This window comes from Salmo salar, chromosome 16, assembly GCF_965601325.2.
Source record: "Salmo salar chromosome 16, fSalSal1, whole genome shotgun sequence".
Lineage (NCBI taxonomy): Eukaryota > Metazoa > Chordata > Actinopteri > Salmoniformes > Salmonidae > Salmo > Salmo salar.
The window spans coordinates 43,777,219-43,803,269 of NC_138306.1; the positions used below are offsets into that span (position 1 = coordinate 43,777,219).

Here is a 26,051-nt window from a genome sequence, read left to right on the forward strand (position 1 = left end):
ATTTTATTTTTGGCAGTGAAACGAGGCTACTCAGGCGAGAAGAAAAACTCTCCCAAATGTATAGCCCCGTTGTAAAATATAAATGGACAGTTAGAAAATGTGAATAAAAATATGAATCACATTTTTATTTGGCGTACCCCGGATGGCATTACGCGTACCCCAGTTTGGGAATACCTGCCTTACATCATCTTATATAATGAACATTAACAGCAACCTTCTGGTATATCTGCTTAGTAAAAAAATTAACAGTGTCCCATGTTATGTAAATATATGTTTATTTTTTACATGACAATAGATACATGAATATACAAGGCATAGACAGTTAGTGCAAACTTGGAACTATTTTGGCATGAAGATTGAGAAGACTACTACTCCAGTCTCATTTTCAGTTAATTTATCACCTGATTTACTTAACAAAAGGAACATATAAATAGGTGGTCCAGGTGTTCTCTATTGTTACTACAAGCAAGGGGGAAGCCGATGACATCAGAGGGCACCATCAGACCAACCCGTCGAATGGCCTACTCCATGAAGTTTGCACTTGCACTTTTTTTAAATAGCTGCAGTGCGCCTTTAAAAGGGGGAGGGGAACTAAAAACTAAACACAGTCAATGAGTGCAAATATATGTGAGGTCTGCTTTACTGTATCATAGAAAAATATGCTGCAGACTTGACCTAGTCAGAAATGTTGCAAATGCAGATTATTGGCTTATATAATAATGGTTTAAGGCATTTATTGAAAAAATAATATTATATTAACAATACAAATAAATGAATGACATATGCCATTATATAAATACATATATTTATGTAGACAGCGGCAGTATTCCAGTGGCGCATTTTCAATGCTCAAGTCCAGTTATGTTTATTTTTCCATATTGGTGGCCCATTACTCCGCAGCAGGCCATGTCTTTTGAGGACTAGTGGGGCTTCGAGTCTTGGTCGTCCCCTGAAATAAATATCCCAATGTTTTCAGCCTGATAGTAATAAAACAGGGCAAAAATCACAATGAACAGTAATAAACTGGAGGGAAAAAATACATGGTGCTTTATAGAATATGCTCTATGGGTCACTACTGCTACACATGTCAAGACAGGATCTTTCAACTAGCAGCCAACATACCACACCCAAACTAAACATTGGAGTGTAGCCGAAGCGCAAAAATTACACACTTCAAATAGTAGCAACATTGCACATGACACAGATATGTTGTGAGTGCGACCTATACTGGATTCAAGGCCTAACTGGCTGTTTGTCATATAAAAAAAGGCAGGCCCCTCGGCCGCCAGACCAGAGTCTGGGGAACTCACAGCTGTCTGGGCCTTGGCGTAGTTCATGTGGGCGTAAAGCAGCACAGCTGTGTCATTGTGAGAGGCCTCCAGGGCGATGGACAGAGCATTACTGCCGTCCTAGAGAGGGAGGAACACGAAAGGGAGAGCAGGCTTAGCTATAAATCCTCTGAGGCGGGATACACATAGCACTCCTGCCCAGTCATAGCCACAACACACAGTTTAGGAAGATTAGTAAACTATATGCCAGAACGTAATTACAAATCATTTGTAGACGCAAATTGACTTGAAAATCTATGGCAAGACCTGAAAATGGTTGTCTAGCAATAATCAACAACCAATTTCACAGAGCCTGAAGAATTTTGAAACGAATAATGGGCAAATGTTGCACAATCCAGGCATGGAAAGCTCTCAGAGACATAACCAGAAAGACTCACAGCTGTATTCGCTGCCAAAGATGCTTCGACAAAGTATTGAGGGGTGGGAATACTTTGACATTTCTGTATTTCATTTCCTAAAATGTCTAAAAATATGTTTTCACTTTTTGTTTGTTTTATTTCGTTGGGCTTCTTAAACAGGGAAAGACCCGTCGTGTGACTATCGGATTTATAAGATTGATTTGTAATTTTGTGAAAAAGAAAGGTATACCAAGTTGTGTGTAGATGGGTGAGATTTTTTTAAATTTAACCCATTTTGAATTCAGGCTGTAAGGCAACAAAATGAGGAATAAGTCAAGAGGTATGAATACTTTCTGATTAGAGGATTCAACCCCCTGAGTCAATAGATGTTAGAATCACCTTTGACAGTGATTACAGAGGTGAGTCCTTCTCTAAGAGCTTGGCACACCTAGATTGTACAATATTTGCACATTATTCTATTTTGAATTTTTCAAGCTCTGTCAACTTGGTTGTTGATCATTGCTAGACAGCCATTTTCAAGTCTTGCCATAGATTTTCAAGCTGATTTAAATCAAAACTGTAACTAGGCCACTCAGAAACATTCAGTGTTGACTTGGTAAGCAACTCCAGTGTGTATTTGGCCTTGTGTTTTAGGTTATTGTCCTGCTGAAAGGTGCATTTGTCTCCCAGTGTCTGTTGGAAAGCAGACTGAACCAGATTTTCCTCTAGGTTTTTGCCTGTGCTTAGCTCTACTCCATTTCTTTTTATCCTAAAAACTTCCTAGTCCTTGCCAATGACAAGCATATTCATAACATGATGCAGCCACCACCATACTTGAAAATATGAAGAGTAGTGCTCAGTGATGTGTTGTGTTTGATTTGCCCAAACATAACACTTTGTATTCAGGACATAACGTTAATTTCTTTGACACATTTTTGGCAGTTTTACTTTAGTGCCTAATTGCAAACAGGACGCATGTTTTGGAATATTTTTTATTCTGTACAGGCTTCCTTCTTTTCACTCTGTCATTTAAGTTGGTATTGTGGAGTAACTACAATGTTGTTCATCGTCAGTTTTCTCCTATCACATCCACTCTGCCTCATGCCTGTATCTTTGTAGTGACTGGGTGTATTGATACACCATCCAAAGTGTAATTAATAACTTCACCATGCTCAAAGGGATATTCAAAGTCTGATATTTCTTTGTACCCATCTACCAATAGGTGCCCTTCTTTGGAAAACCTCCCTGGTCTTGAGGGTTGAATCTGTGTTTGACATTCACTGCTCAAATTAGGGTTTTTACAGATAATTGTATGGGTGGGGTACAGAGATGAGGTAGTCATTAAAAAATCTGGTTAAACACTTAATTGCGCAGAGTGAGTCCATGCAACTTATTATGTTAAGTTATTTAGGCTTACCATTACAAAGGGGTTAAATACTTATTGACTTATTGACATTTGTGTTTTTCATTTTAGTACTTTTACCCCTTTTTCTCCCCAATAGGTAGTTACAGTCTTGTCCCATCACTGCAAGTCCACTACGGACTTGGGAGAGCCATGCGTCCTCCGAAACATGACCCTGCCAAGCCGCACTGCTTCTTAACACACTGCTCGTTTAACATGGAAGCCATCCGCACCAATGTGTCTGAGGAAATACCGCCCAGCAGGCAACCGAGGTCAGCTTGCAGGCACCTAGCCCGCCACAAGGAGTCGCTAGAGCACAATGGGACAAGGAAATCTCGGCCAGCCAAACCCTCACCTAACCCGGACGACACTGGGCCAATTGTGCACCACCTCATGGGTCCCCCGGTCACGGCTGACTGTGACACATATTGGGATCGAACCTGGGTCTGTTGTGATGCTTCAAGCACTGCGATGCAGTGCCTTAGACCGCTGCGCCACTCGGTAGGCCTTCTGCTTTTCATTTTTTATTAATTTGTCAACATTTCTAAAAACATGATTAACCTACGTTAAGCATTAACCTACGTTAGCTCAACCGTCCCGCGGGGGACCCACCGATCTTGTAGAGGTTTTAAACTGCTGGGCCGGTGTGGGTACAGGCTTTTCTTCTAGGTAGCTAAGCAACACACCAACTAAATGAAGCTGGAATCAGGCTGGAACCAAACCCTGCACCCACACTGGCCCTTAAGGTTGCCCACCCCCGCTCTAGGTTACACACCAGCAAAGGGATAATCCACATCTCTGTCTGTCTCCCAGTCCTCAACAATTAGCTGTATCCAATTGTCAAAGGGTTGAAGAAAAAAAGCATGTTCCCAAATACTTTCCCAGCCCCTCTCAGTCCAGCTGTGTCCTACTGAAACCCAATCCACGTGCTGCACGGCTAACACATTTTTCCCCAGATATGAGTCTGAACTGGAGGTTCAAAGTAGTCTGAGAAGAATTTATTGTGAAGTCATACTGTAGAAAAACACTTGGTGTATAGACTATAAAATGATTCTCTCTTATTGTGAAAATAAAAGTGTTCATACAAACAAGAATTTATAAAATAAATAAACTGAGTATGTGTTTTTGTATTCCCTTCTTGGGTGCATCTCAATAATCTATTGTGGTTTCCTCCCCTGCTCTCCTGTCATTCATCTGCAGCTCTGATGTTAAGATGGGAAATATGGCTAAAGCCTATCAGAGCACTTGCTTTGATCTGCTTAGTTTTTTCAGATCAGCGTGAAACGGAAAAGAAGTAGAGGATGAGGAAAGTGGCCAGGAAGAGGAAGCCAGGTAAGCGTATCAAGACACACTCTGTGAGTGTACAGGGTAAACAGACAGACAGACAGCAAAGGAACTCACATTGTCCACAATGGAGATGTCACAGCCTGGCTGGTCCAGGAGCAGCGAGACAATCTCGGCGCGGCCGTGCTCGCTGGCGCACATGAGCGCCGTGGAGCCCTCGTCATCCTGCACGTTCACATCAGCCCCGCAGTCCAGCAACGCCCGCACCATCTCCTGCCGTCCATGGCTAACAGCTAGCATCAGCCCCGTCTGGCCAGCCTAACCACAACTTATCCCAGTTAGCATAGTGTTAGCGAAACACACATAAGCAGTATTGACAGAGGGGATAGACTGGATGTGAAGTGATTGAGTAGGACTTGCCTGGCTGGCCTTGGCGTTGACGTTGCCCTGACTGAAGAGCTTCCTGACCACCACCATGTCATCCTCCTCTTTCACAGCTGAGAGGGCCGCCAGCATGATCGCAGTGTAGCCTGCCTTGTTCTGCTTATCTACACAACACATGCCTGCACAGAGCACACACACACACCTTGTTGAAACCCCGGGGCATGGCATAACTAATGTGATTTTATGCCTGTAGTTAAACCATAAATAACCAAACTTCTGAAGATTCATTATAATAGGCCCTCTTCACTAAGGTCATAAACCTTGACCCTAACACAACTTCCCAAAGATAAGTGAAAGACTCCTCACTCCAACTAACCTGTGTCCAGCAGTAGCCCCACCACAGTGAAGTTGGAGTGTGAGACGCTGTAGTGCAAGGCCGTGTTACCATTGCCATCGGTCATGTTGACGACGTGGGCCAGCAAAGCAGAGGAGACCTCTGTGAAGGCCATCAGGTAGTCTGAGACACGGGGCGGCTGGGCCAGCTTGGCACTGGAGATGCGGAACCATTCCAGCTGCACAGTGTGAGTGCTGGAGATCTATAGGACAAGACAAGGGAGAAGAAGAGAGGACGTGGGATGGAATACTACTACATAAAGGTTATCATACTAACATGATTATAAACACTTCAAGTCATTGAACTTTAAAATATCACTCTTAATACTGAGAGGGAACACTTGAGAGATTATGTGCATTTTGGAAAAAAACTAGCCGGAAATTGTAAAGGAAATGTAAGATTTCCAGGATATAATAAAACAGAGGAATTAAAGAGGCATGCTGAAACCCACCACTTCTTTACTCTTCAGTGTTTTGACATCATCATTCAGATGGTTCTTCAAAATGAGACAAGCTTCACGCATTTTTGCACTGAGCTCAAACCTAGGACAAAGGATTACTGCAATTAGATGTGGAAGTTATCTATGGGTCGTGACAAACGGGGATCTAACACTTGTGCAGTTAGCCAATGGATGATGCTCCTATATAAAGCATTCAACTCATTTTTGTAAACATCTTGGCTATAATTCCTCGTCAATATTATACACATGCATAGCTTCACAGATGATAATGTTGCGAAATAACTTTGACTGCAGTAATATTAGGGTTTCATATGTTAATTCAGGACAGATTTGCTCCCATTACTTCTTTGGCATTTATGCTAACTTTTGCAAATTCAGGCTACCTATAGGCTACAAACCAAAATAAAGGATTCAAGTTTTACTACCAACAGACTTCTTTCGAGGAAAGCAAACTTTCAACAAAATATGAAAATTCTGTTAATTATCCCTTTAGAATTATGTTGAATACCCATTTACATTTTTCACAGTGCCTTCAGGAAGTATTCACACTCCTTGACTTTTTTCAGATTTTGTTGTTGTACAGCCTGATTTTTTTTGTCATTGTCCTACACACAATACCCCATTAATGTCAAAGTGGAATTATGTTTTTCAAAATGTTAACAAATTCATTCTAAGTGAAAAGCTGAAATGTCTTGAGTCAATATGTATTTGTTATGGCAAGCCTAAATAAATTCAGCAGTAAAAATGTGCTTAACAAGTCACATAAGTTGCATGGACTCACTTTGTGTGCAATAATAGTGTTTAACATGATTTTTGAATCTCTGTACCACACATACAATTATCTGAAATGCAGAGCAATGAATTTCAAACAGATTCAACCACAAAGACCAGGGAGGTTTTCCAATGCCTCACAAAAAAGGCACCTATTGGTAGATGTGTAAAAAAAAATCAAAATTAAAAGCAGACATTGAATATCCCGTTGAGCATGGTGAAGTTATTAATTACACTTTGAATGGTGTATACACCCAGTCACTACAAAGACACAGGCGTCCTTCCTGACTCAGTGGCCGGAGAGGAAGGAAACCGCTTAGAGTTTTCACCATGAGGTCAATGATGACTTTAAAACAGTTAGAGTTTAATGGCTGTGATAGGAGAACACTGAAGATAGATCAACAACATTGTACTTACTCCACAATACTAACCTAACTGACAGCGTGAAAATAAGGATGCCTGTACAGAATAACAATATTCCCTGTCTGGCCCTGAGACCAAGGCCATGGAGGAGTACACTGAGGACTCTGGCTGCTGGGAGCATTCGTCCTTCTGCCTTCTCTGCCAGCGCAGGGTTCTTCTTCGTGGAAAAAAAGGACAAGACCCTGCATCCATATATCCACTACCGGGGCCTCAATGACACCACTCCTCTCCTTGACTTTCAAACCTCTCCAGGGGGCAACCATGGAGTGGAAGACAGCCTTCAACACAGCTAGTGGACACTATGAGTACCTGGTCATGCCGTTTGGACGCTCCCGCAGTGTTCCAGGCCCTGGTCAACAATATGCTCCGTGACATGTTGAATCGATTTGTGTCTGTCTACCTCGACGACATCCTTGTTTTCTCTTGTTCTGCTCAAGAACACGTTCTCCATGTCCGACAAGTCCTTCAGCGCCTCCTAGAGAACCAGTTGTTCGTGAAAGCAGAGAAGTGCGAATTCACCGCTCCACTATCTCCTTTCTGGGATACGTCATCGCTGAAGGGAATGTTCAGATGGATCATGAAAAGGTGAGAGAGGTGGTGGATTTGGGTTTTCTACTGCCGCTTCATTCGGGGCTACAGCACCCTGGCTGCTCCCCTCTCTGCACTCACTTCTCACATGGTACCCAGCTGTTGACATGGCGTTTTTGGACCTTAACTTCTTTGGGATAGGGGGCAGTATTTTCACGGCCGGACAAAAAACGTACCCGATTTAATCTGGTTACTACTCCTGCCCAGAAACTAGAATATGCATATAATTAGTAGATTTGGATTGAAAACACTACATTTTCTAAAACTGTTTGAATGGTGTCTGTGAGTATAACAGAACTCATATGGCAGGCCAAAACCTGAGAAGATTCCATAAAGGAAGTGCCCTGTCTGACAATTTGTTGTCCTTCTGTTGCATCTCTATCAAAAATACAGCATCTGTGCTGTAACGTGACATTTTCTAAGGCTTCCATTGGCTCTCTAAAGTCGCCAGAAAGTGGAATGGGGTGTCTGCTGTCTCTGGGCAAAGAACAGCAGCAGAATTTGTAAGTGGTCAGCCTGGGGACAGTGAGACTGGAGATGCGCATGCACGAGACTACTCCATTTTTTTCTTTCAGCCTTTGAATGAATACAACGTTGCCCGGTTGGAATATTATCGCTATTTTACGAGAAAAATTACATAAAAATTGATTTTAAACAGTGTTTGACATGCTTCTAAGTACGGCAATGGAATATTTTGAAATTATTTTGTCACGAAATGCGCGTCACCCTTCGGATAGTGACCTGAACGCACAAAAAAAAACGGCGGTATTTGGATATAACTATGGATTATTTGGAACCAAAACAACATTTGTTGTTGAAGTAGAAGTCCTGGGAGTGCATTCTGACGAAGAACAGCAAAGGTAATCCAATTTTTCTAATAGTAATTCTGAGTTTAGTGAGCCCCAAACTTGGTGGGTGTCAAATTAGCTAGCCTGTGATGGCCGAGCTATGTACTCAGAATATTGCAAAATGTGCTTTCGCTGAAAAGCTATTTTAAAATCTGACATAGCGATTGCATAAAGGAGTTCTGTATCTATAATTCTTAAAATAATTGTTATGTATTTTGTGAACGTTTATATCATGAGTAATTTAGTAAATTCACCGGAGGTTTTCGGTGGGTATGCTAGTTCTGAACATCACATGCTAATGTAAAAAGCTGGTTTTTGATATAAATATGAACTTGATTGAACAAAACATGCATGTATTGTATAACATAATGTCCTAGGAGTGTCATCTGATGAAGATCATCAAAGGTTAGTGCTGCATTTAGCTGTGGTTTGGGTTTATGTGACATATATGCTTGCTTGGAAAATGGCTGTGTGCTTATTTGTGTCTATGTACTCTCCTAACATAATCTAATGTTTTGCTTTCGCTGTAAAGCCTTTTTGAAATCGGACATTGTGGTTAGATTAACGAGAGTCTTATCTTTAAAATGGTGTAAAATAGTTGATTGTTTGAGAAAATTTAATTGTGGTATTTTAGTTGGTTTTGTATTTCGCGCCATGCGATGCCATTGGCTGTTGGCTAGGGGTTCCGCATGCGGAACGGGGTTCCGCTAGCGGAACGTCTGTCCTCAACAGGTTAAGCATCGGTTTACTACAGCCCCCATCCTCATCCATCCAGACCCGTCCCGTCAGTTCGTGGTTGAGGTCGACACTTCTGATGTTGGAGTGGGGTCCGTCCTGTCCCAGCAGTCTGCCCCGGACCAAAAGCTGTATCCCTGTGCCTTCATGTCCCATCGTCTCAACCCCGCTGAGAGAAACTACGACGTAGGAAATCGGGAACTTCTGACTATCAAGATGGCGTTGGAGGAGTGGAGGCACTGGCTGGAATGGGCGGAACATCCATTTTTGGTGTGGACCGACCATAAGAATTTAGAATATCTTCACATCGCCAAGCGCCTTAACCTCTCTAGGGCAGGCGGGACGAATTCGTCCCACCTACGTAACAGCCAGTTGAATCCTGTGGCGCGATTTTCAAATACCTTAAAAATCCTATTACTTCAATTTCTCAAACATATGACTATTTTACAGCTATTTAAAGACAAGACTCTCGTTAATCTAACCACACTGTCCGATTTCAAAAAGGCTTTACAACGAAAGCAAAACATTAGATTATGTCAGCAGAGTACCAAGCCAGAAATAATCAGACACCCATTTTTCAAGCTAGCATATAATGTCACAAAAACCCAGAAGACAGCTAAATGCAGCACTAACCTTTTATGATCTTCATCAGATGACACACCTAGGACATTATGTTATACAATACATGCATGTTTTGTTCAATAAAGTTCATATTTATATCAAAAAACAGCTTTTTACATTAGCATGTGACGTTCAGAACTAGCATACCCCCCCGCAAACTTCCGGCGAATTTACTAACAAGTTACTAAATTACTCACGATAAACGTTCACAAAAAGCATAACAATTATTTTAAGAATTATAGATACATTACTCCTCTATGCACTCGATATGTCCGATTTTAAAATAGCTTTTCGGTGAAAGCACATTTTGCAATATTCTAAGTACATAGCCCAGCCATCACGGGCTAGCTATTTAGACACCCGGCAAGTTTAGCCTTCACCAAAATCAGATTTACTATAAGAAAAATGGTCTTACCTTTCCTGTTCTTCGTCAGAATGCACTCCCAGGACTTCTACTTCAATAACAAATGTAGGTTTGGTCCAAAATAATCCATAGTTATGTTCCAACAGCGACGTTTTGTTCGTGCGTTCTAGACACTATCCCAATGGTAAATAACGGTCGTGTGCACGGCGCATTTCGTGACAAAAGATTTCTAAATATTTCATTACCGTACTTCGAAGCATGTCAACCGCTGTTTAAAATCAATTTTTATGCCATTTTTCTCGTAAAAAAGCGATAATATTCCGACCGGGAATCTGCAATTAGATAAACAGCCGAAAGAAAATATATCACTGGGTCGAATCGGGCACGCGCCTAATTCCATTGTCCTCTGATGGGCCACTTGGCAAAGGCGATTATGTGTTTCAGCCTGAGGCTGCCTCGTCATCGTTCAGGTTTTTCCCGGGCTCTGAGAGCCTATTGGAGCCGTAGGAAATGTCACGTTACAGTTAAGATCCTGACTCTTCAATAAACAGAAGCAAGAACAACAACACCTTGTCAGACAGGCCACTTCCTGCATGAAACCTTCTCAGGTTTTTGCCTGCCAAATGAGTTCTGTTATACTCACAGACACCATTCAAACAGTTTTAGAAACTTTAGGGTGTTTTCTATCCATATGTAATAAGTATATGCATATTCTAGTTACTGGGTAGGAGTGGTAACCAGATTAAAATCGGGAACGTTTTTTATCCGGCGGTGTAAATACTGCCCCCTAGCCCTAACAGGTTAACTCTAGGCAGGCCCGTTGGGCTCTCCTATTCACCAGGTTCAACTTCACCATCTCCTACTGCCCAGGGTCCAAGAATGTGAAGCCGGACACTCTCTCTCGCCTGTATAGTCCCGCTGCCACACCTTCTGACTCTGAGACCATGCTCCCTACCTCATGTCTTGCAGCTACAGTTGTCTGGGGTATCGAGGGGACCCTAGGGGGGCCAGGCTAACCGGATGTTTGTCCCTGAATTGGCCCGATCTCAGGTCCTGGAATGGGCTCATTCCTCCAAGCTCACCTGCCATCCCGGCTCCCGTCAAACCATGGCCTTCCTCCGACAGCGCTTCTGGTGGCCCACTATGGTTCCTGACGTCTCAGCCTTCGTCGCCGCATGCACAGTGTGTGCTCAGAATAAGACTCTGCGGCAAGCTCCGGCTGGCCTCCTTCAGCCACTCCCTGTTCCTCTGGTCCCATATATCCCTGGATTTTGTCACTGGGCTACCTCCGTCTGATGGCAACACCACTATCCTGACAGTAGTGGATAGGTTCTAAAGCCGCCCATTTCATCCCTCTCCGCAAGTTATCTTCAGCCAAGGAGACGGCCCAGCTCATGGTGCAGCAAGTCTTCCGAATCCATGGAGTCCCTGTCAACATTGTGTCTGATTGTGGTCCTCATTTCTCGTCCCGATTCTGGAAGGCGCTTTGCACCCTCATTGGGTCGTCGGCCAGCCTGTCCTCCGGGTTTCATCCCCATTCCAACGGCCAGTCGGAACATGCCAATCAAGACCTGGAGACGACACTTAGGTGCCTCGTCTCGATCAACCCCACCACCTGGAGCAGGCAAATTGTGTGGGTGGAGTACGCCCGGAACACTCTTCACTGGTCGGCCACTGGGCTCTCGCTCGTCGAGTCCAAGGGGTATCAGCCCCCGCTCTTCCCAGAGCAAGAAGAAGAGATCAACATACCCTCGGCCCAGATGTTCGTCCGCCGCTGTCGGTGTACCTAGAAGAGAGCTCGGTCTGCTCTTCTCAAGACCACCTCCAGGTATCGTCGACAAGACGACCACCACCGGATTCCGGCTCCCCCGCTATCGTCTCGGGCAGAGGGTATGGCTGTCTACGCGGGACCTGCCCCTCTGGGTGGAGTCCAGTAAACTTTCCCCCTGTTTTATTGGTCCTTTCCCCATCTCTAGTCCTTAGTCCCACTGCTGTTCATCTTCTGTTGCCCCGTACCCTCCATATACATCCCACTTTTCATGTGTCCAGGATTAAGCACTTGTCTCACAGCTCTTTGTCTCCTGTTTCCAAGCCCACCCCTCCTCCCCGTCTCATCGACAGCCATCCGGCGTACACAGCGAGACGCCTACTGAGTGTTCGACCTCGGGGCAGGGTTTTCCAATACCTGGTTGACTGGGAGGGTTATGGCCCGGAGGAGAGGTGCTGTGTCCCCGCTAAGGACATCCTGGACTCGGCCCTCATCTCCGACTGTCACCACATGCTCCTCGGTCAACCAGGTATGCGCCCAGGTAGGACACCAGGTGGCGCCCCTAGAGGGGGGGGGGGGTACTGTCACACCCTAATCTGTTTCACCGGTCTTTGTACTTGTCTCCACCCCCCTCCAGGTGTTGCCCATCTTCCCCATTATCCCCAGTGAATTTATAACTGTTCTCTGTTTGTCTGTTGCCAGTTCGTCTTGTCTCGTCAAGCCTACCAGCGTGTTTTTTCCGTGCTCCTGTTTTCCTAGTCTACGTTTTCTAGCCCTCCCAGTTCCGACCTATTCTGCCTGCCCTGACACTGAGCCCGCTTGCCTGACCATTCAGCCTGCCCTGACCTCGAGCCTGCTTGCCGCCCTGTACCTTTCGGACTCTGACCTGGTTAATGAACTTCTGCCTGTCCTCAACCTGCCTATTGCCTGCCCCTTGTATTTTAATAAATATCAGAGACTCTAACCATCTGCCTCCTGTGTCTGCATCTGGGTCTCGCCCTGTGTTATTATAATTCCAAAACATGCATCCTGTTTGCAACAAGGCACTAAAGTAATACTGCAAAAATCTGGCCTGAATAAGTGTTATGTTTGGGGCATATCCAATACAACACATTACTAAGTACCACTCTCCATATTTTTAAGCATAGTGGTAGCTGCATCATGAAATGGGTGTGTTTGTAATCGTTGAGGAAAACCTGGTTCAGTCTGCTTTCCATCAGACACCGGGAGATGAACAGTGCATGGGTAAAATCACCTGGGAAGCCAATCCAGAACAAAAACCGCCATATTACAACCTATGTGTTGTGATAATTGCATTGTTTGCTCTATAACCTGTTAGTTCATATGCCTTGACATCGTGATATATAGGCCTAAGGCCGAGACAATAAGAAGACACAGTGGCAGAATAAATTCAACCACACATGAATTCAACCACCCAAGCAAGGTAATGTTTCCGATATTTCGTACTATTAATTTAGAACCATGGAGATTTCCTGCAAGTCGCAAAGAAAACGGGAGCTGCCGCCACTATTCCAGCACCATTTCAACAACATCTAATCACCTATGCTTAGTCTAATACAGTGACAATTAAAATATACCAAAAAGATTTTGTCAAATCAACATAAGCTAAATATGACGTGGATATCCATGGTACAGATTTGTGCGAAAAAAACATGTTGACTCACCCTACTTGTAGAGAAACGCCAATGCCACCCTCCTCTTTCATGTTGCCTAAACGGTGTATGACTCTGTCATACAGTACCCTCTTTTAGTTTTGGTTGTCCTAGGCTACCTGGCTAAAATACTTGCTCGCTAGCTTCCTTTCATGGGCAACCAGGCCAACTAGTTAACATTAGCATACTACATCTAGAATTTCCATCTTCTCAGGCCAGGGGCACAATGTATGAACTTATGGTTGGATCATAATCATCATTATAGTTATTGGCCAGTACGGAAAATTAATTAAAACCACAAGTCCAAATCTCTACCAATGGCTAATTTAGGAAAGGGATGATTTTAGATAGCTAGCTAGCCACCGGAGGACAACAACACAACGAGACGCAACAATTCAAGTTTTTGTCTGTCAATAATGACGTTTGGCTTGTGATGGGATTGGTCTGTAGCCAAATCTAAACTGGCTTCCCTTGACACTTTTTTTGGTTTTCCAGGACCATTCACAGCTGAGCTCACTCATTTTATCTCAATGCCGATTGGCTATTTATTTATTCATTTTTATATCAAGGGAGGCCAAATGCTCGCTGGCTTACCTTGCATTCAATGCTACAGGTGGCAACAATGTCATACTGTTTCTGACCAGACAGCATCAGATAGATACGCGACACATACTGAGACAGAGGGGCGCTGTTTTGTTCACACGGATGCTTTCTCAAGTGAGATACATTCAGCCTCTGCGAATTGAAGGAAATGTTTGAAACACAGAGACAATTTTTTTTCTTTTTTCTTGGTTCATTTTTGGGTGTAGCCTGGTTTCTCTTGGCATTCATGAATACATGCCACTGGAGATGAATTCACCTTTCAGCAGGACAACAATCTAAAACACAAGGTCAAAACTACACTGGAGTTGCTTACCAAGAAGACAGTGAATGTTCCCGAGTGGCCAAGTTACAGTTTTGACTTAAATCTGCTTGACAATCTATGGGAAGACCTGAAAATGGTTGTCTAGCAATGATCAACAACCAATTTGTCAGAGCTTTAAGAATTTGTTAAAGAATGATGGGAAAATATTGCACAATCCAGGTGTGGAATGCTCTAAGAGATTTACCCAGATAGACTCACAGCTGTAATCGCTGCCAAAGGTGATTCTACTGTATTGACTCAGGGAGCTGAATCCTTATCTAATCAAGGTACATTAGTGTTTTATTTAGATTTGTTTTTACAAATGTTAGAATTTTTCTTCCACTTTGACATGACAGAATATTTAGTGTAGATCGTTGATAAAAAATAAATAAAATGCAATCCCTTTGAATCCCACTTTGTCAAGGGATCAAGGGATGTGAATACTTTCTGAAGGCACTCTATCTGCCACCACTGAGTTCTATGAGCTGTAGCCATAATCAAGCATACTTCTCTTTCACTGTATCTGGACTCTCCTCAGTGGCTCCAGTCCCTGCTGCTAAGGCCACATCATCACTATCGGTGTCATCCATATTCATGTTCCTCTCCTCATCGGAGGTCTCCTCCAGAGCAGCCGCTGCATCTTCATCATCACTACCGTCTGAGCAATCGCCTACTTCACTGCCACCTGAGGAACTCCCCTCATCCTCATCATCCTCATCCTCCTCCTCTTCACTAGATGTCGACTCATACCTGGACAGAAGCACATGTCTAGTTAATCTTTAAGATTGGTCATCATTTCCTTCGAATATGGTCTGTGTATTGTCAGTGTAACGGTAATATGTGCTTTTTGACACATTCATTGATGGCAAAGCACCACTTACCCCCCGTTGAGAATGCCAACAAACTGCAAGCTTTTCTTGCCGCTGCTGCGTGATTCACTGGAACTACTCCCATCCTTCTTCTTCATGATTGATTTCAACATACCTGTGGCCACAACGGATATGGTGAGTGACCCAACCAGTATGCTATTACATTGAATTCTATATTACTTTTCTACCTGCTTTATCAGTGTGGGGGAATCATTTTTCTTCTATATGAAGTACTATTGTATAACAGTTAAATAAATACACTTGGCACTCACTTCCAACCGTTGTTGCAGTTGTTGGAGTGCTGGGCGCCATTTCCTCCTCTTTCACTCCCTTTCCTTCGGGTAAACAGACCGTCTCCTCGCCAGGGTTGACCTTGTACTCCGCGATGGTCGTCTGTCTCCTCTTCAGCGCAGTGACTGGAGCTTTCTGCTCTATGTCCTCCTCCTTGTACAGATTCTCCCATTGACTTCCAGTGCTGACCAGTACTACTGGGGTTGATTCCACTTCTGCAGGGCTCTCCACAGAGTCAGTTTGAGTGCTCTGATCGTAATATCCGGCTCTTAAATCCTCACCTACACATGCGTCAACCACCTCAGGACAACAGGAGACTGCAACATTCTGTGAAGCTGGTGTGGACATTGTAGAGGGTTCAGTCCCCACTTGGGCATGGGCAGAGTCTGGTTTGGCAAGGACCCCCTTCTCAGACGTTGCCTTGGACTTCCTTTCATTCTCCTGGGCTTTGAGCACCGCCAGCTCCTCGTCAGCCTGGCCAAGTCGCCCCTCCAGAACCGAGATGGAGTCCTGCTGGAACTTGATATTGTCCTGTAGGGTGTCGATCTCCCTCTGGGCATCGCTGCTTAGCCCCAGCTGGGATTCCATCACCCAAACTGAGGCCTCCTCTGTCTCCACTACAGCCTGCACCCCCTCCTCGCGGATGTCCGCCGCCTCCGTGGCCACTCCTTTCTCGCAGACGTCCATCTGCGGCGTGCCCTCTGAGGCGTCCTTGGTGCCCAGGCTGTAGTAGAAGACCCCAGCATCCAGCAACATGTTGTCCCCGATGGCCACAGACTTCTTCTCCACAACCTTTTCCGGAACTTTCTCAGAAAGTGCTCCATCTTTCTCTGTCTTGCCTTCAAACTTCTCTGTCAGCTTTCTGAGGTCCCCTAATTTACTCGGACTCTTTGGACATCTGGGACTCTTAGGGGATAAAATTGGACATTCCTGACTCCGTGTGCCTGCGTCCAACGTGGTGGTATTAGTACTGCTGACTACTGTTGTAGCCTGTTGTTGGGCCACCAAGGTCTTCTTCTCCTGCAGTGCCAGTAGGAGCATGTCTTTCTCAGCCCGTAGCTTGGCCACCTCTCTTTCCAGCACTGGGACACCCTTTACTCGCTCCTCCATCTCCTTCAGTTGCTTCAGGGCAGTGGCCATCTGTTCTCTCACCGTCTGCAATTGGCTGGGGGGCAGAGTAGCCATTCCAGTGCTAGAGGCCGGGGTGCTCTTACCGGAGGTGTGGGGACTGGGTCTGTGCAGGCTACTCTGAGATGGGCTGGGAGAGGCAGAGGACAGGTGCAAGGGCTGGCCATCCACACTGGCTGCTGCACTAGCTGGGGTGACATGGGTAGGGGCAGTCCTGGGGTTTTGCTTTGGTGGGTCTGAGAGCTGGAAACGGGTGCCATTTTGGTGCTGATGGCTCTGCTCCTGCTGCAGTCTCAGGCTGGTCTCCAGGAGGGTCCTCTCTACTCTGGGGTTACGTAGTGGAGGTGGTGGTGGCACTTTGGCGCCGGCAGAGAGAGGAGGGCTGAGTACAGATAGCGAGGACAGGGGTTGCCCCTCACTGGGAGCAGAGCCAATGCGATTCCGTGGGGGCGGGGGAGGGGGCACTCGACCATCTTCGCTGGCGGGCGAGGAGAGGGACTCTGTGGAGGTCCAGCCGCTGGCGCGTCCCCCCACACTCGGGCTCCGCTGGGAGACTTTGACCCCCCGGGATGACCTGCGGGAGTTGACGGGTGCCCGTCGGACGTGGTGGCCGCTTTCTATTTCCTCTACATACTTGAGGAAGTCCAGGTCCAGCTGGAAGCCATACGGTGTCTGGACCGAATAAGAGCCCTGTTGATCCGCCTCTTCCCGACTGGAGTATAGAAACGGTGCGCCCAGATCTGCAATCCGCAATAAACATTATAATAACAGGTAGCAATTAGACTATATCCATAATTTGTTACCACATAATGACTTGGTAAATACCAGCTGGAACTGAACGTCTAATGAAGTGAATAGCGGTGAAATGTGCTTACCAGGCAGCTTTGGGTTGACCTGCACAGACTGAGTCATGGTTGTGGACTGACACCTTTCAGCAGAAGCCCCCAGAGAATCTACTCACAACCTGGGCAGAGAATGGACACACAGACTCAGATACCTGTGTACTGTATGTGTGTTTCTGAGGATAGTATTCAGACCCCTTGACTTTTTACACATTTTGTTATGTTACAGCCTTATTCTAAAAAGGAAATATCACATTTACATAAATATTCAGTTTGGCACACCTGTATTTGGGGAGTTTCTCCCATTCTTCTCTGCAGATCCTCTCAAGTTCTGTACAGGTTGGATGGGGAGCATCGCTGCACAGCTATTTTCAGGTCTCTCCAGAGATGTTCGATTGGGTTCAAGTCCAGGCTCTGGCTGGGCAACTCAAGCCACTCGTGCGTCGTCTTGGCTGTGTGCTTAGGGTTGGAGCAGGTTTTCATCAAGGATCTCTCTGTACTTTGCTCCGTTCATCTTTCCCTCCATCCTGACTAGTCTCCCAGTCCCTGCCGCTGAAAAACATCCCCACAGCATGACGCTGCCACCACCATGCTTCACCTTAGGGATGGTGCCAGGTTTCCTCCAGACGTGACGCTTGGCATTCAGGCCCTTTTGGGGAGTTTCTCTCATTCTTCTCTGCAGATCCTCTCAAGTTCTGTACAGGTTGGATGGTGAGCGTCGCTGCACAGCTATTTTCAGGTCTCTCCAGAGATGTTCGATCGGGTTCAAGTCGAGGCTCTGGCTGGGCCACTCAAGGACATTCAGAGACTTGTCCCGAAGCCACTCGTGCGTTGTCTTGGCTGTGTGCTTAGGGTCGGAGCAGGTTTTCATCAAGGATCTTTCTATACTTTGCTCCGTTCATCTTTCCCTCAATCCTGACTAGTCTCCCAGTCAATGCCGCTGAAAAACATCCTCACAGCATGACGCTGCCACCACCGTGCTTCACCTTAGGGATGGTGCCAGGTTTCCTCCAGACATGACGCTTGGCATTCAGGCCAAAGAGTTCAATCTTGATTTCATCAGACCAGAGAATCTTGTTTCTCATGGTCTGAGAGTCTTTAGGATTATCAATGGAAAAATGATGCACCTGAGCTCAATTTCAAGTCTCATAGCAAAGGGTCTCAGTACTTATGTAAATAAGGTATTTCTGTTTTTTTTATTTTATTATTTGCAAACATTTCTAAAAAACTGTTTTTGCTTTGTCATTATGGGGTTTTGTATGTAGATTGATGATGAAAATGTTTTATTTAATCAATTTAAGAATAAGGCTGTAACGTAACAAAATGTGGAAAAAGTCAAGGGGTCTGAATACTTTTCGAATGCACTGTACATATGTAGGATCTTAATTTGAGCCAGTTTTCTACAGCAGGAAAATAATCCTGAAGCGACAGGAAATGTAAATTATTATGTGGATTACAATTAATGGACATTTTTGTTGGGGTTGATACATTTTTGGTAAGGGAATATCAAGTCTGAAATTTCAAAGTGGAAATTATAAACTTCAGAAGCATTTTTAAACCTCAAATACACTCCTGCAACAGGGTGATCAAATTAAGATCCAACATCTCTATGTATTTTTCATGTGTTTCCCAGAGGTAAAGAGAGCATGAAGCTTAAAATTATACTATTCAGGCTGTTGTAGATTGATGCTTTTCGAATGATGGTGAAATTAACTGCAGCAATTCCTTCTCATTCAAGACGAAACCTTGCTATAAACTGCCTATGAAGCTCTTACTGTAAGGAGACCTGAAGACCTTCATATGTGACTCGTTTCAGGAAACTAGGCGTATGTCGCACGTCACTACTTCACAGGAGAGGCATTTGAAAGCAAACATTTCTTTTTCATAAAAATGCATTTTTGGCAGAAATGCCTTCTGGAACAACTGAACTTTCATGTGACTTAAAAACAAACTTGTACTCTATCTGTAAATACGAACAAAATTGTTCATAAACCTAGTTGGTTTGGCTACGAAAAAAGCCAGGACCCTTCCCACTAGATATGATTGGCTGAGATAATGAGTGGGCTGGACATGCCGAGAGATGAGTTCGGAATGGTCTGCCATGTTGCATGCTTCTGTCTATAACAAGAGCTGCTCATGTGTAGGTAATCCTTTCTAAAGAGGCTTTTTTGAAAGATATCACAAAGGACTGTGATAATGTTGCTAATGCTTTCCACTCTCCACTTTCTGGAGGACCGAGTTTTGAATTCAGTGGAATGCCCGGTGGAAGCTGAGTATGATAGCTAAGAAGTTGGAGAAAATTCTGGCATTTGATTGCAAATAACATGGAGGGAGTCTAGAAAAGAACACACTGTTGAATAAAACACCTGTCTCCGGATTACATTTTCAAAATATGGGCAACCACGGCAACCATGACAGAGAGGGAGAAGCGTTCATCCATGTATACGGTAAGAGAGTCTAGCTAGCTACATTTTCAGATATTATACGTTTCTAATTTTGTCAGAAAGCTGTTTTCATTGCAAGTTAAAGCGTATTGTTAGCTAGCTAGCTAGCTAACGTTAGATAGCGAGCTAATGTTACGTGTATGATCTGTGTAGTAATATGATTATTTTTAGAGCCATTTGCATATCCTACCAATCATTGACTTCAGCGATGTAATTTACAAAATAGCCTCCAACACTACTCAGCAAACTGGATGCAGTCTATCACAGTGCCATCCATTTTGTCACCAAAGCCCCATATACTGACCACCACTGTGACCTGTATGCTCTCGTTGGCTGGTCCACGCTACAGTCGTGGCCAAAGGTTTTGAGAATGACACAAATATTAATTTTAACAAAGTCTGCTGCATCAGTTTGTATGATGGCAATTTGCATATACTCCAGAATGTTATGAAGAGTGATCAGATGAATTGCAATGAATTGCAAAGTCCCTCTTTGCCATGCAAATGAACTGAATCCCCAAAAAACATTTCCACTGCATTTCAGCCCTGCCACAAAAGGACCAGCTGACATCATGTCAGTGATTCTCTCGTTAACCTGTTAGGGCTAGGGGGCAGTATTGACACGGCCGGATAAAAAAATGTACCCGATTTAATCTGGTTACTACTCCTGCCCAGTAACTAGAATATGCATATAATTATTGGCTTTGGATAGAAAACACCCTAAAGTTTCTAAAACTGTTTGAATGGTGTCTGTGAGTATAACAGAACTCATATGGCAGGCCAAAACCTGAGAAGATTCCATGCAGGAAGTGGCCTGTCTGACAAGTTGTTGGCTCATCTTGGCTCTTTTTATTGAAGACTGAGGATCTTTGCTATAACGTGACACTTCCTACGGCTCCCATAGGCTCTCAGAGCCCGGGAAAAAGCTAAATGATATCGAGGCAGCCTCTGGCTGAAACACATTATCGCGTTTGGCAAGTGGCCGATCAGAGTACTATGGGCTTAGGCGCGTGCCCGAGTCGACCCCATGCTTTATTTTCTTTCGTCTGTTTACCTAAACGCAGATTCCCGGTCGGAATATTATCGCTTTTTTACGAGAAAAATTGCATAAAAATAGATTTTAAACAGCGGTTGACATGCTTCGAAGTACGGTAATTGAATATTTCGAATTTTTTTGTCACGAATTGCGCCATGCTCGTCACCCTTATTTACCCTTTCGGATAGTGTCTTGAACGCACGAACAAAACGCCGCTGTTTGGATATAACTATGGATTATTTTGAACCAAACCAACATTTGTTATTGAAGTAGAAGTCCTGGGAGTGCATTCTGACGAAGACAGCAAAGGTAATAACATTTTTGTTATAGTAAATCTGACTTTGGTGAGTGCTAAACTTGCTGGGTGTCTAAATAGCTAGCCCTGTGATGCCGGGCTATCTACTGAGAATATTGAAAAATGTGCTTTCACCGAAAAGCTATTTTAAAATCGGACATATCGAGTGCATAGAGGAGTTCTGTATCTATAATTCTTAAAATAACTGTTATGTTTTTTGTGAACGTTTATCGTGAGTAATTTAGTAAATTCACCGGATGTTTGCGGGGGGTATGCTAGTTCTGAACGTCACATGCTAATGTAAAAAAGCTGGTTTTTGATATAAATATGAACTTGATTGAACAAAACATGCATGTATTGTATAACATAATGTCCTAGGGTTGTCATCTGATGAAGATCATCAAAAGGTTAGTGCTGCATTTAGCTGTGGTTTTGTTTTTTGTGACATTATATGCTAGCTTGAAAAATGGGTGTCTGATTATTTCTGTCTGGGTACTCTGCTGACATAATGTAATGTTTTGCTTTTGCTGTAAAGCCTTTTTGAAATCGGACAGTGTGGTTAGATTAACGAGAGTCTTGTCTTTAAAATGCTGTAAAATAGTCATATCTTTGAAAAATTGAAGTTTTCGGATTTTAGAGGAGTTTGTATTTCGCGCCACGCCCACCATTGGATATTGGAGCAGGTGTTCTGCTAGCGGAACGTCTAGATGTAAGAGGTTAACGAGAGTCTTGTCTTTAAAATGATGTAAAATAGTCATATGTTTGAAAAATTTAAGTTTTTGCATTTTTGAGGTATTTGAATAACGCACCACGGGATTACACTGGCTGTTGAGTAGGTGGGACGCAATTTCTGAAATTAGCTCACCATTAACTTGCAAATAATGATCTTGTTGTGAGTTTATTTTCCTGTAATAATGAATACAAATTAGCTAAAGTTAAGACGTTGTCAGCTATAAGATATAGTAATTATTTGAACTGGCTAGCCAGCTAACTTAACTTTAGCTAGCCAGCTAACAAGCTAGAAACAAACCAAAACATTGTTTAGAAAGTTGCTTTTAGTTGCCTGGTTTGCTAGATTGACATATACTAAATTCATTTTTAAACGGATGGGTTTATTGGTGTTAAAATAAACCAGTTATGCTATTTTGGACCACCAGGCTGCTGATGTCATGCAGCCTGTCGTTTTTGTGTTTATACTTTTTCATAAGAACAACGACAAGTTTGATGTCGAACAACAATAGAATGTTCATGATGTCACTGCGACAACTGTCTACAGACATGTCAATAAACGTAGTATAAACCAGTATTGAAATCTTTGGTTGTTTAGCACATGGCCTCAAGTGAATCCATAAAGAGACGGGTGGGGCTAAGGCATAAGAGGGTGTGACGATGCTGAATGAGTGTAGACAAAGAAGAGCTTTCCAGTAGGTGTACCAAAACATTCAAGGAACATTTTCTCTAAAGTTGGGTTACAAGTTTATCAACTTTCAAAGCAGAATTACTTTCCCATTGTTCCTCAGCTGTTGTGTCCGATATACCCACTTTCTTGCTCTTTACTTTTATCCACTGTGAAAAACACAATTTAAAATTTTGCTACAGAAGACCGAATTTAGCCAGTCGGTCACATAAGTTCTCACATGGCTTACAAGACAGCCTGCTGGGCAAATTAAAAGTAGAGAGAATCCATTTAGCAATATTTCTGAATTCAACCCTTGTTGAAAAGCAATTTCCTACATTGGTCTGGGGTGTGGTTTTTAAAGCCTTCATAGCTAAAGTAGTATGTTATTTCTCTCACCGACCCAGAATGACAACTCTCGTAGAAAAGCTAACATGCACACCAACAGTTCAGAGTTGTGGGGCACATTTCCTTAGACAACTAGACTAAGAAAGAGAGATCGACACAGGGTCAGAGCACCCTAATACACAAACACACAGATTCTGTTTCCCTATAGCCTCTGGCACATTCCACCACACTTCCCTCTCACAACTTGCTAGAATGGACCAGGCTGGGACATGTAGACCTACATGGTAGTTGTGATAACATAGAAGGATAAATAAAAAAACATCTCCAATACATGGATTTTCTGTAATCTCTCGTTGTAATTCAAGGAGAAGCTATGCACAAAATGTTTACACTGTGACAGCAAAGCCCAGCGTAGCCTACATTAATATTCCACAAAGCAAGGCGTCGGAATAAAATAAAACACAAAAACTGATTGCAGAGGCTAGTCCCTACAGCCCCTTCCCCTCACCAAGCCAAGCTTATCACAAGAGAATGCCATCCACTGACACTGGGCATTAGCCTGAGACGTCAAGTGGAGAATGGTCTGAGGGACTCTGGTTAGCTTCAGACATGCCTGCTGTCACTGCTTCGTTCTCCCAGCCAGAGGGAAAACCCACTCCCTCAAACACAGGGTACTAGGGCCATCTAGCAAAAACACTTTCCTGACTAGGGAAAACTCTGGGCCTTAGTTATAGCCTATAACTTTACTAGGGCCAGGATTTCAGTTCCCAGTCTGGAATAACTCCAAGGCCTTCTTCCCAACATCCAGTCTAATTAGTCAAGGTGCTGCGCAGATTAACCAATCTGTAAATCATCTCAACTTCCAAACAACTAATTTATTTTATTTAGCCAGGATAGTCCACTCAGTAACAATTGCCACTGTTGAACATATCCTCATGTCGGAAGGATTAGGTAATCTACACAGCCACAAACTCAGAACCAACCTTGTGAAAAAGCAAGGGGTAACGAGGCAGGATCGACAACACTTAGATAAACACAAAGAAACCCTTAGTCGGGTATTAGCAACCGCCAAATTCCAAGTGTCTCAGATTTGCCCCAGATGCCTGTTCCTCAGATCAGAAGAGTGTAACATAGCCTCCATCCCACCCACTCCCTCTCCTCAGATTAGAGGAGTGTAAAATAGACATGTAGCCGAGCCTCTATGCCAGCCACTCCTTCCCTCACTCCTCCTTACTTAGTGTCGCCAGATCCCACTCAGCACAAACAGGCCAGTTCAAGATGTTTTTCCAGGTCCTGATGACAGGCACCAAATTACAACACTCACACAATCAGGGGGAGAAGCCACATCCCTCTGCCTAGTGGTTAGAGCGTTGGGCCAGTAACCGAAATGTTTCTGGATCGAATCCCCGAGCTGAAAAGGTAGAAATCTGTCGTTCTGCCCCTGAGCAAGGCAGTTAACCCACTGTTCCCCGGGCACCGAGGACGCGGATGTCGATTAATGCAGCCCCCCGAACTTCTCTGATTCAGAGGGGTTGGGTTAAATGTGGAAGACACATTTCAGTTGAAGGCATTCAGTTGTACAACTGACTAGGTATCCCCCTTTCTTTCATCACCAGCAGTGAGCCACAGCCACAGCCTTGTCACACACACATACACCCGCAGGTGTGACCACACACGCAGACACATGCAAGCGCAACAACAACTGTCTGTTAGACAATGTTCTATGTTGTTGTTGCAATCTTGTAGATCATGTCATATGATCCCATAAATGACAAAAACAAATGCCTATGGCTGTAAGTCAATATAAAACGAATAGAAGGGTTTAACTTTGTAAAGCCGTCATTGGATTCGGACACACTGGAATACTCTACAAATTGAAGCCAAGCTACTATAAACTAAGCAATTGCACATATTTCCAATAGCTGTTGAGGGTTTCTATAAAGATTTGGCATCCTGTTTAACATAACGACTCTCTACCATTACCGTCATCACTGAGGTGGCTGTTTCCCCGGCATTCATCATAATTCTAACACTGAATTATACTTTTTCAGCGCTGCTTTTCAACAGGAAGTGTTCTGGCCGAAGGCTGCTGACTACATGGCAGGAGCCATGTTTTGGAAAAGTGACCTCATCCTGGCCACCACCTCCCTTTTCCCTCAAAATGAAGGAGAGGGTCAACAGCAAGCCCAGCTGACAATAGAGAAAGCAAGGATTCTAGCTCTACAGATAGACGAAAGTCACTACAGATCAGCCCACACTTATTAACCCAGATTCAGGTCTTGTTGGGCAAGGCTATTCCTTCATCCTTCCAGCCCACCCCACCACAACTACAGGCTCATCTTTACCATCAGACTACTTAACATAACAAAAGCCCCATTCAGAAGAGACACACACTCATAGGGTAGTGCCTCACTCTCGTCCTTGTATGAGTCAGTGTGGCTCAGCTCAGTACAGCTCAGCTGCTGGGATAAATCTGCAGTTTCCTGAAGGGAAGCAGGTCTGAGAACAGCACCCGGCCCACAGGGGAAACATCCTATTGTCTCGCAGTAGGAACTCAGGGCCGCTCCAATCCCGACAGGAAACCCATCGCTAAGGCCAAAAAGCTGCTTCCTGCGACACCAGAAGAAAAATCCAGGGAGAAGACGAGCAAAAACGAGGAGCTGAACAAACACACTACTGGCGTATTGCCATACAGGATTAACCCCTGTGTTTTACCCAAAAGGCTCACTTTTCTGTTTCCATCTACACGGGCCAGTACCCGTGTCTCACTGGGCCAAAGCCAGGCTACTGTTACTTTACAGCTGTAATTTTATAACAATGTCTAACTGTGAACTTTAACATCTTCTCACAAAGCAACTATTTTGGTTATGCAGAGGTTGTTGATTCTGCTCTTGACAAGTTCTCACTGTCAGCCCTAGCTTTGGAAACACAATATCCCTAATATAAACAAAGGGGATGTACACAAGTGTAACACTGCTGTTACTGTCAAAAAGCAGCCTAAGTTGCTGCGAAACAAGAACGCACAGGAGTGCACACAGGAGCGCAAACACACATTAGCGCATATCCACTACAGCTCCTGGTCTTTTCCCGGGGTCCA

General features: G+C 44.0%; 1 protein-coding gene across 1 annotated transcript in view; it reads right to left on the bottom strand.

The window, feature by feature from the left end:
• Positions 1-258: 258 nt before the first annotated feature.
• LOC106573874 (KN motif and ankyrin repeat domain-containing protein 3) overlaps positions 259-26,051 on the bottom strand; it is a 38,664-nt gene continuing 12,871 nt past the window's right edge. Inside the window, exons 2-11 of the mRNA XM_014149292.3 lie at positions 17,470-17,558; positions 15,448-17,334; positions 15,188-15,290; positions 14,814-15,056; positions 5,603-5,693; positions 5,134-5,353; positions 4,794-4,936; positions 4,491-4,691; positions 1,311-1,409; positions 259-949 (exon numbers count right to left, since the gene is read on the bottom strand). Of these exons, the coding sequence (XP_014004767.1) occupies positions 890-949; positions 1,311-1,409; positions 4,491-4,691; positions 4,794-4,936; positions 5,134-5,353; positions 5,603-5,693; positions 14,814-15,056; positions 15,188-15,290; positions 15,448-17,334; positions 17,470-17,506 (3,084 nt within the window). The 5' untranslated portion in view covers positions 17,507-17,558 and the 3' untranslated portion in view covers positions 259-889. The remainder of the gene's footprint in view (positions 950-1,310; positions 1,410-4,490; positions 4,692-4,793; positions 4,937-5,133; positions 5,354-5,602; positions 5,694-14,813; positions 15,057-15,187; positions 15,291-15,447; positions 17,335-17,469; positions 17,559-26,051) is intronic.